Source organism: Dipodomys ordii, unplaced genomic scaffold, assembly GCF_000151885.1.
Source record: "Dipodomys ordii isolate 6190 unplaced genomic scaffold, Dord_2.0 Scaffold152, whole genome shotgun sequence".
Taxonomy (NCBI): Eukaryota; Metazoa; Chordata; class Mammalia; order Rodentia; family Heteromyidae; genus Dipodomys; species Dipodomys ordii.
The window spans coordinates 1,835,658-1,853,478 of NW_012267368.1; the positions used below are offsets into that span (position 1 = coordinate 1,835,658).

Genomic DNA, 17,821 nt, shown 5'->3' on the forward strand with positions numbered 1-17,821 from the left:
TTCTATGGTTAGGGTATCAGGACCGTTTTTTTTTTTTTTAGCTTTCTAGCCATTAAAAAACAAATTGGTTATCACAAATATTCTAGTGTCTTACTGTTCTGTTTATAGATGCAGTGTCTCCATACCCGTTTAAAGACATGAATCATATATTATTTGAAGCTTTCTTCTGTTCCTTAAAATACCTTTCTAGTGAGTTTATCATTTTTTGTGTTTTAATGTTGTACTATTGGTGATTGAACTCAAAGTCCTGGTCACTCATATGGCTTTTTCACTCAAGGCAAAAAGTGGTAGACACTTCTGGCTCTTTGCTGGTTTAGTGGAAAAGGGTCTCAGACTTTCCTGCCTAGACTGGCTTTGAACCTCCTCCATCCTCAGATCTCAGCCTTCTGAGTAGCTAGGATTACAGGAGTGATCCACCAGCCCAGCTCACACTGCAGGTTTTAATGGTCCTCGGCTGTCCACTCATTCACAAGGCTCACAAGCTGAAGCACTATGGAGGAAGAGGTCAGGCTTGGAGGCTTCTTTCAGCTGGCAAACCTCCCCCTGCAGTGGATTTTTGTCAGGGACCTGAAAATGTCGGCTGTTTTCCACGGTAGGGCAGTCCCATCTCCTGTCAGAAGTCAGCTTTCTGAATGCAGGCAGGCAGAGAGGTGTGGTCCCACAGGCGGGCTCCTGGGCCTGGTGATATGAAGGCTGAAAACTCCATTTCTTCAACCTCCCTGTCTTCTGCCCGTGGGACAGAGCTCTGTGTGCCTACATGACTGAAATCCCCTTGTGTCGTATCCTACGCAATCCGATTTCAGCCCTGACTCTGGGGGGACACGGCAGCTGAATTCTGAGTCTGGGCTCCCTGAGGCCAAGTCTGCTCACTTCCTTAGATTCCTCTGGGCTCCACTGGGGTGTTTGTGGATTGTCCTCACTCTATGAAGTGATCTTCTTCCCCCACATATGATGTCTTCCACTTTAGTCCAGCCCTGGAAATACCCACCTTGATCAAAGATGAAGTGAGATTTCTTTCTTCTTGTCTTGAGGTGATTGAATCCTACTCCATTGCAAACACTGCCTCTACCATGGTGTTTTTTTCTAAGCTTATCACCTTCAAGTCTTGCTTTCATCATTTCAAAGTACAAATAAAGGCAGTGGAATTTCCTTAAATTTTTCCAGCCTAGTTTGTAAAAGGTGTTATGAATACTTGCCATCTATTTCAACTGCCATCTATTTTTAAGGGAGCGTATTTATCAAATTTTATCATTCAGTCGTTCCAAATAGTCTAAAATGAAATTCCAGTTAAAGGACATTAGAAGCATTTTGAAAAATATCTGTGTCATAAAGTCATATCCAAAACAACAATTTAAAAAATGTATCCAGTTCCTTGTTCTCTGTGCAAATGAAACTCAAAGAAAATCATACCAGGCATGAGACCTAAAACATACACACACATGTACACACGCATGCACACAATACATGCCTATGCAGTCAGTTGTATAAGATGGGCAAAGAGACTGTAAAATAAAGTACCTCATTAGGGATGTCCTAGCATTAATGGAGAGGTGAGTTTGGTCCCACAACGTCATCCCTGCCTTTAGTCTGAGCAATCTGATTTTTATTGCTTTAACCTAATTCATTGATAATTAAGACTTACTAAATTAAAGGTGCTCAAGGAAATCTCAAGTCTTTTTAAACATTACCAAGTATTTGAGATTTAAAATTAAAAGGGAAGGTGGCTCAGTGGTAGAGCGCTTGCCTTGCATGCATGAGGCCCTGGGTTCAATTCCTCAGCACCACATATGCAGAAAAAAAAAAAGCTGGAAGTGGCGCTGTGGCTCAAGTGGTAGAGCACTAGCCTTGAGCTGAAGAGCTGAGGGACAGCGCCCAGGCCCAGAGTTCAAGCCCTACAACTGGACCCCCAAAAATAAATAAAAGTATGCAATTTACAAACACCCTTTCATGATCAATTAATGAAAAATTCTCCCCATTTGGCAACAAAATCTGAGGCTGTAAAATTTGTGTAGCTAATGTTTTCCACTTTATCCCAGATCCCAACCCAATGACTACAATGCTCCTGAAAAAGATCATCTCCCCTTTCTGTGCATCTGAACTACCTGGGGGCTCACACACCACCTGGCTGCACCCCCAAGTTTCTGATGCAGAATTACTGCAAGCCCAGGAACATATTTCTCACATGGTCTCTGGGAGGCTGATGTTGCTCGTCTGGGGACTTACGTTTGGGAACCACCAGTGTATGAGACTCTTCGCAACCTCTCCTATATACTTTAAGAAAAGTAATTAGTACTTCTTTGCTTTCCAAGTTTACTCTGTACTCTGTGCCCTCTTCATGCCCATGCTGCCACCATTTCGTCTCTAGTATCTCTAGACTCTTGCTGAGCTCTTGGTCCCTCGCTTTCCCCATACGGATGCGAAGACTGCTCTCCACTCCCAAAGCCAGGAACAAAGTGCTCATCTCCCTGTGGCTCTCGCCTCAGGGTTCTTAGGCAGCCATTCCCCCACCAAATTTCAGTCTCTTCTACAAGTCAGATGTTTAAAAACAGGACCTTTTCATTTGGTCCAGGCTGGCCTCGAACTTGTGATCCTTCTGCCAAGTAAACTATCAGGCAAAGTCATCTGTGAATCAGCTAACAGTCCCAGCAGAAAACAAATAGGATTCTTGAATTGGTGTAAAAGAGTGGCCTGGATATAAGAAAACCAGATCAGAGAGCATAGGGAGCTGGAGAGGTAGAACGAGGGAGAAATCTTTGTCATTCTTCAGAGGAATAGTGAAGGGGATACAACATTCCCAGAAGCAGAGGGGCATTGAGTGAGGCCAGTCACCTGAGTTATGAGTCACAGCAGCACCATGAATGTGGGGAACAGGAACCACCACCACCAACACTAAGCAAGTAAAACCTCAGTCTCCTTCCCCACCAACATACCAGTTATATTGCTAGAGCTCCAAAATGGCTGAGACAACCAGACCCCAGAGATAAAGGAGTTGACTGGTAGTCTGAGAGTCTACACCTCTTCACGCCATTCCACAGAATGGTGGGATTTCCCGACTTGAGTGTTAGAATTGCTGAGGTCAATCTTTAAGACCTTTCCAGCCCACAGACATTGGAATGGCCTTCTATTACATTTGCTTCAATTCTATTTGTTTTTTGTTGGAAGGTCACCGGATTAGAGATGAGGAATGATACTGCTAGGAAGATACTGTGCTTTGGTGATAATGTATCAGTTGGTATCTTCGTGGACTCATTCATGAAGTAATAAAGCTTATAGCTGGGTTTATCATTCATTTCCTATTGAAAGCATTACTTTTCTCCAGATGAAATTTTAGATAATAGCCCACTATATCAAACAGACTACAAAGCAGAACTGCCTTGGCCAGGGTTTGTAAAAGACTAAAGCCTCACAGACACACTCTGTCCTTCTTCTTCCTCCCCCATATGCAACAAAGACCCCAAGGGTGCCTGGGCATCCTGGAGGACAGCAAAGAGACCGCCACTTACAGCATCCAGATGTACTAAAGGCGCCACATGCACACACCAACGAAACCAACCACATCACTGCAATACCAATCAAACAGCACACAATTCTGTCTCTAAAATCTACTCGACGAACACAGACAACTTTTTTTTGGAAAACTGTCAGTTTTTAGTATCAACTTACCTATATATTGGCTATTAATATAGCATACCAGAAGGAAATATTAGCGATACAGTACAAGATAGCAAACACACATTAGTGAGAAGTGGATCAAGATGACTTTTTATTGCACTTTTGCTTACATGCCTGCTGAAATGTTGAGCTCGTTTCAGGCATTGTTCTGGCGACTGGATTTTAGCAATGAACTGCCTCTATGTTCCCCTAGATCCATGTTCCAGAAGTACATCAACCTTCCCACTTTTTCTACATACTAGAGGACAGTTTTAACATTCATTTTTTAAAACTTTAAACACTCAGAAAAAAAACCAGACAGCACATTGTAAACAAAATAATGTTTATATGTACGGTACTCACATAATCAAGGCTCATAACCTTCTGATTATACAGAATTATAAAGCTAGCTGTAAATCAATCTTCTTTCTAACTACTGGAATCTTCTATGTATAATTAAATATTTGCTTTAGAACATTTTAACACTTTGACAAATTGATTCTTTCACAATTAGGCTTTTGTAATGCCCTCCCTACCCTAAGAAGCAATCCACGATGGCTCCAAATTTTAAAAGCAATTATTTTCTTTGATAAAACTATCCGAAATTGAGTTCTTATTTTTTTTTCTACTGTAATCGATCACCTACTACAACACAGACAATGTCTTGTCCAAAGTGAAATATGGCACTTAAGCAAGCTGAGCTTTCAACAGACCTAAGACATTAACAGCCTCACTGGAAAAAAGCAACAAGAACGGACACAGCTAGCATGGCAAACTCTGGCCATTACTGGTCAGAGGTGAGGACTGATGCTTCTACTTTAGGCTCATCAACATCAAATTGAAAAAGCAGAGTGACAAGTGTATTACTAAACCTCCTAAATTATTTAGCTCAAATAAAAGTTATTTTTAATGTATGACTCTTCAATCTTACACTTCACTTATCTTTTCCTTTTTAAGATTAGTCAGAAGAAACAATCCAATGTATCTATAATCTAGCTCTTCTTTAACACATTTCACATAAGTTACTAAAATCACAATTCTGATAAATTTATTTTTAGTCATGGAAAAACAAGCAAGCAAACAAAGAAAAACCTAGAGTACAGCAATCAGAGCCTTTCTCGTCCTGCCCTTCTATGTGGACTGCAAGCACTCCCTCCACTGTGGAGGTGCAGCAGTCACCGTGTGGGATACACACCTCCAGTCTGCAGGGAGCTAGCACCCATGTTTGTTCCACATGGGCACTGCCAGCGGCCCCTGCGGCGCCCTCTCAACGACCACAAACTCGTCAGGATTGCCAGAGGCCTCATAAAAGACCATCAGTTCTTGTATCGCACGTTCTTCCACCTGAAAAGAGGACAGGAAGAAGACATGCTTCAGTGGATGCTGAGCAGGTTATCTTAGCTCTGCAGTTTCTTTGGAGGACTCAAGAATTTGCATGGATACAAGGCAGCAGAATTGAATCCCCGTGGCAAGGGCAAACCTAACCTGAGCTAGAATAACCAGACGTCCACCTCCCCAGTTTGAATCTAAGCAGAAAGAAAAATAAAACAAAAGTAACTGAGTCCATCCACTCCAGCACTGCATGCTGTGGCGTGCTTTCCGGGTCTCGCCTGGGATCTTTACACAGGCACTCCATATTGGCTACATCCAGCTCTCTAAGACTGTGGAAATGTAACATTCCCAGGAAAAACTCTTTTCCTTAACTTATCAAAGTTGGTACTACTGGGTACATTTAAGAAAGTATTCTTCCTCATATAGAAATCAAGTATAAAGCACTGGGTACTGCCAAATTCTGTTTACAGCTAACATTAGAATAATCCAGAGCCTCAGAAAGCCAAAATATATACTTCATCACAATGTATTAGTTCAAAGTTAATTATTCTGAATACTGTCAATTAATACTTAAATTCTTGGATATGTCAGTCCAGTCTTAAGAGTTTAAATTTAATTTGGCAGATAAATGCACCTGTCAAAAGAAAACAAATATTTTTTTAAGACCGAAGAGTGACCTGCACTTAGGTATGTTGCTTACCTGGATCAGAGCTAAGGGTTTTTCTCGGCTTCTGATGAGCGCGGCTTCCTGCTGCAGCTCCTCCTCTACAATGGATGCGAAGGTGACGGGGGCCACGGTGGAGGGCGGGGTCAGCGAGGACAGCCACGGACTGCAACAACAACCACAGCCAGCTCTTTCACTTCTCTTTGTTGCCTTTTTTTTCTGTTGCTGTTCATGAGGGTTGAACTCAGGGCCTGGGTGCTGTCCCTGAGCTTTTCTGCTCAAGGCTAGCGCTCTACCACTTTGAGCCACAGTTCCACTTTTGGCTTTCTGGTGGTTAATTGGAGGTAAGAATCTCATGGACTTTCCTGCCTGGGCTCGCTTCAAATTACGAACCCCAGATCTCAGGCCTCCTGAGTAGCTAGGATGACAGGCATGAAACCCCAGTGCCCATTTTTGCAATGCGAAATTCCCCCAGAAATACTCTATAGCAATGCTGCTCTGACTGGAGTTAAGTTAGGGCTACAAAAAGCAGTGAGACAATGGAGGCATAGAATTTCATTTTTGTGTGTGTGTGTGTGTGTGTGTGTTTGTGTGTGTGTCACATTTTCTTGATCCATTCATCTACTGAGTGGCATCTGGGTTGCTTCCATATGTTAGCTATGGTGAATAATGCTGCAATAAACAGTTGTGCTGGTAGCTTTAGTATGACCTGTTTGTGATCATTTGGGTAAATGCCTGAAAGTGGGATTGCTGGGTCACAGGGGAGCTCTATGTGGAGTCTTTTGAGGAACCTCCATACTGCTTTCCAGAGTGGTTGAACAAGTTTACACTCTCACCAACAATGCAGTAGGGTTCCCTTTTAGCCACATCCCCTCCAGCATCTGTTGTTATTAGATTTCCTGATTGTAGCCATTCTAACTGGAGTGAGGTAGAATCTCAATGTTGTTTTGATTTGCCTTTCTTTTATGGCTAGAGAAGTTGAGACAAGTAGCATAGCAGTGGTGGCTACTACTTGCTACAAGAGATCTAGAGGTCCTGTGGAGATTAAAGAATGATAAGGTGGGAAATAAAAGAACTATTACTTTATTTACATGTCTTACAGAGTACATTCTAGAAAATAACAAACTGGGATGGAGCAGAAGTATTATAACTTGGAATAAAAGTAAAGCCAAACTTTGGAGATCAATACTCAAATAATACATTCTACTTAAATCATAGTATTTCTAATCTACTTAAGTCATCATCGTATTTCTGATTTCTTAATATTCTCTAAATTGGTGCTAAGCTTAAGAGGGACAATGCTATGAAATGAATCTTACTTGGGACTTTCTAGAGGTGGTAAATCTGAAATATGGCTGCCTTCTGGTCCTGGGGCAACATGAATAGAATTTCTGCAAAACAAATACCAAATTTGAAGATTAAAGCTCTAGTATTATTACTACCACCGCTAATTAACAGCTACAGGGGAGGAAATGTAAGGTCCTGGCTCAGGAGACAAGTTAATGTATGATATCAGTCCTATCTTAAATTATAACTAAACAAAATAGTCTGTGGCTAGTTATAAACAATAGTCTTTTTTTTTCAAATATTCAAAAAGGGATTTAATACGTTATCACATACATATCAAAAAGTACAGGAAACTTTCCAAAGAATGTTTTACATTAATACTTCAGGAATAAAAGAAATTTAAATGAGCACTTAAGTCTCAACATACATTGAAACCAGATACTTATTAGTCAAATTTTGTAGGTGACTAATATACTTTGAGTGACTAACATACTAGAGTTCAAATGTAACAGGAATTCAAAACATGATCTGTTAAAGTTCTTAAGCTAGATGAGGAAAAATCTTAAGTTCTACTGCTATTTAAAAAAAAAATCAAAACATGTCATTTGAGAGGGACTCAGGAAGAAGATAGAACTGGAATAATAAAGGTATATATAATGGGGGGGGGACAGGAAGAGCTATAGTAAATGGAAAACATGATTTTTGTTTTTTAAGAAAAGGAACTGGGGCTGGGAAGGTGGCTCAGTGGTAGAGCACTTGCCTTGCATGCATGAGGCCCTGGGTTTGATTCCTCAGCACCACATAAGCAAAAATAAAAAAGCCAGAAGTGGCGCTGTGGCTCAAGTGGTAAACCGCTAGCCTTGAGCTGAAGAGCTGAGGGACAGCACCCAGGCCCAGAGGCCCAGAGTTCAGGCTCCACGACTGGACCAAAAAAAAAAAAAGGAACTATAATTATTTGGACAAAGGACAAAAATTTAGAGCGACAGATTTTCTAATCAAATAATGAGCAAAGACTTAAAATATTGACTTCCTAATTTGTTTATGCATATTTCCTGGGCATGTGTCAGTACTGTGGTAGATGGTAAAAATCAAGCTAATTAAAACTCAACTCCTACCCTTCAAAAAATTCAGATAGGGAAGATTTTAAATATTCTATGCTTAAGCAAAAAATAACATTTGAGACTACTTATGTAGAAAGTGCCAGGGGTCACAAGAGACAGTAAAGAGACAGGTAAGAGGCTGCACAATCAAGAGCCTTCCCAGAGGACACTACAGTGAAGAGGAGCTCTGAAGCAGAGCTCTGATTACACAAGAACATGGGGAACTGTCAAAGATTCTGATGGCTTGTGTAAAGGCAAGCTGTTTTCAATCCAAAAGAGAGTGAGGAAGAGATTTAAAAGTGAAATGAAGATACCAACAATAAGGGCCAGACTATAAAACCGCTGAAAACAAATGTCAGATCTTGATATATGGACAAGCAAGTCTAGTGAGGGCCAAGTATATTCATGTACATTATCTCTTTCAATCCTTTGTGATACTCTGTGAAGAAAATATACTATTTTCATTATTCAAATTAGAAAACTAAGGTTAAAAGAATCTAATATAAATGTGCTTGGCTTACAAATTGAGTTAATAAGTAACAGAGAAATAATTCAAATTCAGCTTTTTCAGAGTAGAGAATGTTTTCTATAATGACACAGATGTCTTATTTCTACTATTACAAATATACAATGTATTCCCTTAACCTAGAATGTTCAACTTCAACTGTCTTCTTATTAAAAATTTTCAAAAGCTTTCAAATGAAAATAGAAATCCAGTGGCCAGTGGCTCACATTGTAATCTTTTTTACTCAGGAGGCTGAGATCTGAGAATCAAAGTTCAAAGCTAGTCTGGGCAGACAAAACAGACTCTTATCTCCAGTTAACCAGCAAAAATAAAAAAATCTGGAAGTAGAGGTGTGGCTCAAGTAGTAGAACATCAGCCTTGAGAGAAAAAATAAAGAGTGCAAGGCCCTCAATTTAAGTCTCAGTAATGGGAAGAAAGTACTTAAAACTAAACCAATTAACCAACCAAATAAGGATCGTGTGTGTGTGTGTGTGTGTGTGTGTGTGTGTGTGTGTGTGTGTGTGTCTGTGTGTGTGTGTGTGTTGAGCCCAAGGCCTTGCCCTTACTTGGCTTTTCCCCTCTGGCACTCTGTCACTTAAGCTGTCTCCAGTGTTTTTTTGCACTGGTTACTTTTGAGGAATGTCTTGCATTCAGGGCTCCAATTCTTCTCCCTGTGCTTCCTGTGATGCTGGATGTCTTAGTCCCATGCCATCATGTCCAGCAGCTGGCTGAGAAGTGGTCTCAACTACCTACCATGCCCTGGCTGGCCTTGGACCACAAGCCCCAATCAGTTGATCTCTACCTCCCAAGCAGCTACCATTACCAGCCTGCGCTACCATTTTTTTTTTTTTAAAGACTGGCTCCAAATCACCTTCTTTCCCCTCTTTAAAGAACCTAATCACTCGTAGAAAGTTGATTCACAATGTCTCATTATGGCTCATACATGGCCTTGAGATCTTTTTCATATTGTTATACTGTACTGCAACTTCCTTCTTATTCTGTCACTTAATTTACATATGTGTGCACTGGGATTTATCAGATAATTTCAAATCCAGTAGAAGTTGGGCTTTTGTGTTATATTTTTATACATACCCAACAGAGGCAAGTAAAATGTGTTATTAGGTATACCATAACTTGGTGAATAAACAGCTTACTTTGCCTACAAAGTTTTATATTTCCTTTGTTATAAAAGCTACCTTATAATTTATATACTTTCTATGATGAAATAAAAACTGGCAGGCAGGCTGTTTTTCCTTTAGTGTGAATGGCCACAACAGACATAGCTAAAACAAGGAGGGAATAGCAATGTTCGGCAAGAAATGTACTCATTACCTCATTTGTCTAACTGTAACTCCTCTGTACATAACCCTTACAATAAAATAAAATTAAAAAGAGAAAGTTTAGCAAAATAAGACATCAGGAAGTGGGCACACGAGAGGGGTGGGTCAAGGGGAAAGGGGACAGATGAATGAAGAAGAGAAGGGGGAAATGCAGACAAGAATCCAATATAATTCCTACAAAAATTAAAAAGAGTGAGAGAAGGGGTGAGTAGAAGAGAGAGGGGTGAGAACGTTGAAAGGGGAGACATTGATCAAGATATATACTGCATTCATAAAAGGCCTTGTTAAATGGTAATTTCCTTTATACAACTACTTAAAGATAATAATACATTTTAGTGCAAAATATAGACACTGGAAACAGTTATTACAAACAGTAACTCCCATAGCCATGAGCTACTGATACACAATCCATGGACTCTTTCAATTTAATCTCCAAAGCAGTACACTGGGAGTTTCCACAGACTATTGATGTTGTAGCACACTCTAGTGATCAACTATGAAACCACAGATCCTTCATATTTTGTTTCATAATACTAACTAATCCAAGGAAAAAAATAATAACTAAAAATATTAACTTAATATTTTAAACAAAAAAAATGAAAAAATGAACTTAATTTTCAGAGTTTTTAATTTATAAACCAAGGTAAGCAGTCTAACTATATTAGAAGCAAATGTTACTTGAAACTAAGCTACAGTTTTCATGCATTTATTTCATTTGGTCATTTACCAAACGTTCACTGAGTGCTCACTCCCTGGTAGGAACCAAACACTGGTGATAGACATTTTCCTTGCTCTCAGGGAATGTATGGTTAAGTGCCAGAGAATATTAGCAACGGGCAAACCTTAAACTATAAAAGAGAGCCAGGTACTAGTGGCTCAAAATGCTGCGAACTAGGATCAGTTTGAAGCCAGCCCTCGCATGTAAATTCAGGAGATTTTTATCTCCAATGAACCAGCAAAAACAAATCAAACTGGGGGTGAGCTCAAATGGTAGAGCATCAGCCCTAAGAGAAAAGGCCAAGTAAGAGTACATGGTCCTGAGTTCAAGCTCCAGTATTTCTGGTGCAGACATAAACGCTCTAAGAGGAATGAGGGTTTTCTGAGCCACTGAAGGAAGCCAGACTTCTCTAAACCATGAAGGAGTCAGAGTTAGTCAAAGGGTAAGAGAAAGAAATAAAGTATATTTGGGAACAACGAGGAGGCCAGCAGACTAGAACAGAGAGATCATATTGCAGGATAAAGCTTAGTGGTGGCAGGATTCAACAAGTTCTCAAAGGTTGAACTTAGAATTCTATGAAGGCTTCTCAAAAACTAAAAACAATTACCATGTGACCATAATAGACACCCCCCCCCCCCCGGGCAGATATCTGAAGAAATTTCAGTCAGTACACAATAGAGACACTGGCAATCTGATGTGAGTAGCGGCACTATTCACAACAGTCTATAACCATGGAAACAGTCTAGATGTCCATCAACTGATGGGGAAGTAAAGTGCACTGTACGTACAAATGGATTATTTTGTCTTAGTAAGAAGAATTCAATTGTTTGCAGGAAAATGTACGAAACTAGGGATTATTGTGCTAAGTGAAATATAGCTAGATCAAGACACTGAGAAACACAAACATTGCGTGCTGTCTCTCATATGCAGAATCTAGACTTTAAAAAAAATAGTATAAGTGTAAAACAGAGATTGTTTGGGGAGGGGAGCCACAAAGTGAGGAAGATGATCGGGGAGGGCAAAGGGGAGTGAATATGATCAAAATACTTCATATTCAGGGATGAAAATAGATTCAAGCCTGTTAAAAAAATTGCTCACAAAGCCGGGCGCTGGTGGCTCACGCCTGTAATCCTAGCTACTCAGGAGGCTGAGATCTGAGGATCGCGGTTCAAAGCCAGCCCGGGCAGGAGAGACCGTGAGACTCCTATCTCCAATAACCACCAGAAAACCGGAAGTGGCGCTATAGCTCAAGTGGTAGAGCGCTCGCCTTGAGCTGAAGAGCTGAGGGACAGCGCCCAGGCCCAGAGTTCAAGCCCCACGACCGACAAAAAAAAAAAAAAATTGCTCACAAAAGTAGAGAGGAAATAAGGAAGAGGGAGTAGTACGGGAGGTGGATTTGATCCAAGTATGTTATATGTATATGTGGAAATATCACAATAAAACTCCCTTTATAAAATATACATAAAAATGAGAAAATAGTAAAAAGAGCAGTTATCTTCCCCTGAGATGACCTGCTTTCAGTCTATCTGTTTCCTAATAAACTTCCCTACCATTTTCACTACAAAAAAAAAAGAAAGAGAAAGGAAGGGAAAGGAGGAAGGAAGTTATGATGCATAACAAAAGCCTTAAAATAGGAAAGGTTGAAGTCAGGAAGCAGAGCTGTGGCTCAAATAGTAGAGTGCTAGCCTTGAGCAAAAAAGCTCAGGACAGTGTCCAGCCCTTGAGTTCAAGCCCCAGCACAGAAAAAAAAGCTAAAACAGCCAATAAACTCACACTGGTCAGGAACACAGAGGTGACAATGACTTGCGACTGCTATCTACCAGGGGAGAAATATCAGGAAGAATGGATTGTTTTACATTTTGTCTTTGACTTTGGTTTAATGAGAGTTATGAGGAATATTATGTTTGGTTTTGGACATCTGAGTTCCTGAATATCCAAAGATGAACAGCATGGTATTAACATGACACTGGGTAGAAGAGGTAAACTCTCAAAGGCAAAGCAAGGACATACAAATAGAGGCAGGTTGGTCACCTCACAGGAGCAAAGTAAGGAAGATAGCATGTCCTTTCAACAACACAGATGTCCCTCATACACCTTATACTACTAGTAGAATATTCTTCTTATACCAGAAAGTTGTGAAGTATGTTTTAAAATCCTACCGTAATATGGAAAGTGAGGACTGGAGTCAGAGCAGAGGATTTATTGGTACTCCCTGCCATTTCATGTTCTTCTGAAATGCATTTTTAAAGCTAATAAAAATATTCAATCAATATTTTCATACAGTGCAGATTACCAGCATGTTAGCTTCTACTGGCAAATTAATCCACTTAAATGTAAATTTAGGAATAAAGCTTCTTCTACCATCTCTGTCTAAATGAAGAACGTTCTTAAAGACTTAAGAGGAGTTGGTTTTAAAACATCATTTTTAACTATTTAAAACGGATGTGAAAATAAACCAATTATCACTCTAATATACTTCTTTTCTGTAATGTTTTATAAACTATAAATTTAATGATCTGTTTAGGTTTTTCTGTTTAGGTCAGTACGAGCAATATTAATTTTGTTTACTTAACTGTTTGATATAATTTCTGATACAAAGATGACAATAAACATTTGTTTGCCAACTTTAGGATTACAAAGTTTTACAGTATTAATGCCCAGTGTACAATTTTGAGACAATCAGGAACATTAACATTTTAACTTGGAATTAATGTCTAAAAATGCTTATATCTGTTTTAGAGTTCCATTTAGGACTTTTATTTTAAAATAGCAGTCTACTACTAAAAATATTTTAAAGTATATACATAGAGCAAGACACATCCTCAGATTCTAACTTCTGATTTTCCTTTATATAAAAACAGTCCAGGGCTGGGAAGGTGGCTCAGTGGTAGAGAGCTTCCCTTGCATACATGAGACCCTGGGTTCAATTCCTCAGCCCACATAAGCAAAGAAGCTGGAAGTAGTGCTGTGGCTCAAGTGGTAGAGTGCTAGCCTTGAGCTGAAGAGCTGAGGGACAGCGCCCAGGCCCAGAGTTCAGGCCTCATGCACGGCCAAAAAAAAGTAAATAAACAACAACAAAAAGGCCCAACAAATTTGCTTCTAAGTGTACCTATTGGTAATAACAAAGCAATATAAAAAGCAAAAGTATGTATATACATCTGCCCTCAGCCAGGAGCTCCCAACAAAGTTGTAAGAAGTCCTTAGTTTTTGCTCAGCTGTGTTGGGGCAGGTCAGGTTCAGCTAAACTGTGTGGGTCCCAACCCCCTCTTCAAGCTTTAATCTGAGTCTGTCGAGGGGGGAGGATGCATTAGATAAAACAAAACATTAATCTGGTCATAACTATCATGGTTAGTTGCATTTTTGTTTTGTCTAAAATAATATTTTGGGGAGATGTCCAATCAGTAGAAATAATAAATCTTCATTTAGCCAACCAGCTTGAAGAAGTTTCTTTTCTTCTAGTATTAGTATTCAAAATGATTCAACATGTTTGATTTTGAATTATGTTTACAATGGGGAAGCTATTTTTTAATAATGCTTTAAAAATATTACACTTAATATTTACAAAATACTTTTTCATGATTCCTATAGGCACTTAAAATATCAAATATCTTTAAAAAACTACATCAGATCTTTAAAACCAAATCAAACTAGCTAAAGTTAAAAACTGAAAACACTCAAACTTTCAGATTTATGACTATGTATATTGTGGCATATCCATATAAATGCAGCAATAAAACTGAATCAACAGCATGGATGATCCTGAAAACAATTATACTGAATAGAGGAAGACAGTTTTTATGAAAGGTACATATGGTAGGGTTCCACTGAAATAAAAGGTTAAAATATAAAAGCTATGCACTGACAAAAGCAAACTGGTGATTTAAGGAGGGACATGGAGCTGAGTGTTGGTGGCTCACACCTGTAATCCTAGCGACTGAGGAGGCTGAGATCTGAGGATCAAGGTTCAAAGCTAGCCTTGGCAGTAAAGTCCTGAGATTTTTATCTTCAATTAACCACCAGAAAACCAGAAGTTGTGCTGTGGCTCAAAGTGGTAAAGCACTAGCCTTGAGCAAAAGGAGCCCAGAGATAGGACCCAGGCCCAGAATTCAAAGTCCTAGGACTGACCCCCCCCAAAAAAAAATGGGGGGGAAGGGGGAACAAAATTCTGCAAATGATGATTTGAATATGATAAAGATTTTGAGAGTATAGACAATATGACAAAGCTTTGAATTATATTTCATATGCATGCAGAGCGCTAGCTCAGTAACTGTTTTTAAAAAGAGGGAGGAAAGATGCTCATTTTAATTCTAAATGTATAAGAATGCATAATCTGCTTCATAAAAATTTTTAACTGATTTCAGATAAGATTATATGGAAGCTTTAAGTTTACTTTGTTACCTTACAACTTTTGAAGACTGAGAATTTTCAATTCCTTTAAAACAAACTTTTTTTACATGGTCTCCTGAACTATGGCCAGTAACAGACTTTTTTTCTTCTAGCACGAAATCTCGGAATGACTTGGATGAAACTGAATGTACAGAAGATGCCCTGTAAAACAAAGGAAAGATCATGTTTAAAAATCCATTTTGAGGGTGGAAGGCTTGGCTCAGTTGGTACAGTGCTAACCAATAAGACAAAATGGCAGGTCCATGGAGTTTGAGTCCTGATCTTGGACACTACAATACAAAAATACTATCATGTAGTTTTCAATGAGGTAGGTGGCCAGAGGCTAATGAATGTAATTTTAGCTGTTCAGGAGGCTGAAATCAAGAAGATCATTGTTCAAAGCCAGTTGGGGCAGAAAAGTAGCAGAAAGCCAGCCAGAGGTGTGGCTCAAGTAGTAGACCACTAGTCAAGCAAGCAGGTCCAGACAGCACAAAGCTATGATACCCCAAGTTCAAACTCCAGTACGAGAAATACAAAAGAAGGAAGAAGAAAAGAAGGAAGGAACAAAGGAAGGACAGGAAAGAGGAAGGGAGGAAAAATAAAAAGGAAATAATGAACACCAACACTGGATTATAAACCCAGATGTCAAAATTACTAATGATATTCAAGTAGCTATTTTAACTATGCCTTGAATAACAATAAAACCTATACCAAGAATGACTTAAGAACAGGCAAACTCTGCAAAAGGAACTAAAAAAAAAAAATCCAAAATGTTATTTCAAGACTTGTAATACGTTTAAAATGCAAATTTACTTGCATAAATTTAGGAGATTCAACAGTCCATAAACAAAATAAAGCAATAGAAATTTTTTTTTAAGAAATTTTTGAATCTTAAGAAATGAGTAAGAAAAACTTAGGTCAGCCTGGTGAGCTGAGCTGTGGGACCTGAAGAGGCTACTTGTGTAATTGAAAACACAGAAGAGCAGCAACGGCAGACAAAAGTATTTTAGAATTGCCCATGTAATTGTAACCCCTCTGTGTACAGTATTTTCACAATAAAAAAACATTAAAAAAAAAAAGAAAATAGGACACAGACTTAAAAAAAAAAAAGTATTTTAGAAGACAATAGCCAAAACTTTCTCACGTTTGGTGGGAGACATAAGGATTTTGGGAGAGTGGAACTTTAGTTCACACCATTTAAGAAAACTTAAAAGTCTTCTCTTTAGAAAACCTGGCATCCACTGGAAGTCTAGCAGACACACCACCAGGCCCCAAAGGACAAAAGATACTGCCAAGAGCTACAGTCACATGTGGTCCACACAGCACAGGGCACGCCAACACAAGGGTCAGAGAATAATGAATATACATTGGTGTCAATCAACAGGTACTTTAAACTTTCCATTAATGGAATAATGTAATACGATTTTTATTTTTCTGGTTGGTTTCTTTGTTCAATATTATATTGCTGAGATTCAAATACACTGTTTTATTATAATCATAATGTATTCTTTTACATCACTGTATAAAGTTCTAGTATTTTAGAAAACAGTCATATTTATTTCCTGGCAATAGACATGTAGGTTGTTTCTAGTTTTTAGCTATTACAAACGATAAGAACATTCTTATTCATTTTGCCTACATGCATGTACCTTTTTTTCCATTGAGGAGTGGTACCAGGGTGTGAAGTAAGGTACCCAGACACTCACTTGGCTTTCCTGTTAGGCTGTCTCCCAAGAAACCATGCCTCCTATCCCAACTTCTGATGGATACACATTTGAGTGAATGCTATATCATACACGATCTATGACATTACAATACTGAATAGGATACTGCCAAAAAGGCACCACTAGCCAGCATTAGTGGCTCATGCCTAGAATCTTAGCAACTCAAGAGGTTGGGATCTGAGAATCATGGTTTGAAACAGCCTGGGCAGGAAAGTCTATGAGACTCTTATCATCAATAAACTACCACAAAAAAAAAAAAAAAAAAAAGCTGGAAGTGATGTTATGGCTCAAGCAGTAGAGCACTTGCTCTGAGCAAAAACAAAAAACAACAAAAAAACACATAATCCTCAACCCGCACACACACACCAAGAATAAACAAGAAAACAAAAACATTTCCATGGATATAAAATCTCCAAAAATGTATTCTTTATCAGAAAACAACTGGTGTCATAGTACTTGGAAACAAGGAACAAACCAGAGAGAAAGTAGAATACAGGAGACGACTAAGCACTAGAGGAAAGGAAAAAAAGTTCCCAAAATGGCAGCCAGGAAATCACTTGAACAAAGGAAGCGGTAGGACAGGTACCAAGAGAAAATGACATGTACACATGAAAAGTAAATAAACATTTGAAAACTACTAAGTTCATATCAACACATCCAAATTTAGAAGAAAAACAAAAACAAAAAAGCCATTGTTTCTCAAGTTCTAATGTTTAACTAAAATCAAGTGGGGAATGAAATATTTTAAAAGACTTGAGAAACAGGAGTCACTTTATAAACCTAGAAATCAAGAACCATCTTAAAAGCTACCAGAGCTATGCCAATTTTAATAAAAGTACAATCATACCATGCAGGTTTTGGGGATTTTGAAGGCGCAGTTAAAACTGTTTCCACGCCACTGGCTCCTGAACTGTTTTCTTTGGTGGTCAATGCAATCATTTTCCGCTGCTTCTGGGAAAGCCTGACTCCATGGGAAATTACTTTTCTAAAAATTCAATTACAATAAGCAAATTAGTTCACTGGTTTCACTAATTCTGAGAAAGTATTTTATAAGAAATCATTTTGCTAAAATTAAACCAATTTGCATCCCTTTCTGCTCAATAAACATTTTTAG

At 38.9% G+C, this 17,821-nt stretch overlaps 1 protein-coding gene across 2 annotated transcripts in view; it reads right to left on the minus strand.

Annotated features, from left to right (window-relative positions):
• Positions 1 to 3,739: 3,739 nt before the first annotated feature.
• Ibtk (inhibitor of Bruton agammaglobulinemia tyrosine kinase) overlaps positions 3,740 to 17,821 on the minus strand; it is a 58,441-nt gene continuing 44,359 nt past the window's right edge. Inside the window, exons 25-29 of one of the 2 annotated variants that reach the window (XM_013032279.1) lie at positions 17,555 to 17,692; positions 14,996 to 15,145; positions 6,967 to 7,038; positions 5,684 to 5,813; positions 3,740 to 4,995 (exon numbers count right to left, since the gene is read on the minus strand). In XM_013032279.1, the coding sequence (XP_012887733.1) occupies positions 4,864 to 4,995; positions 5,684 to 5,813; positions 6,967 to 7,038; positions 14,996 to 15,145; positions 17,555 to 17,692 (622 nt within the window). In that variant the 3' untranslated portion in view covers positions 3,740 to 4,863. The remainder of the gene's footprint in view (positions 4,996 to 5,683; positions 5,814 to 6,966; positions 7,039 to 14,995; positions 15,146 to 17,554; positions 17,693 to 17,821) is intronic. The other variant, XM_013032280.1, reaches the window with a different exon arrangement.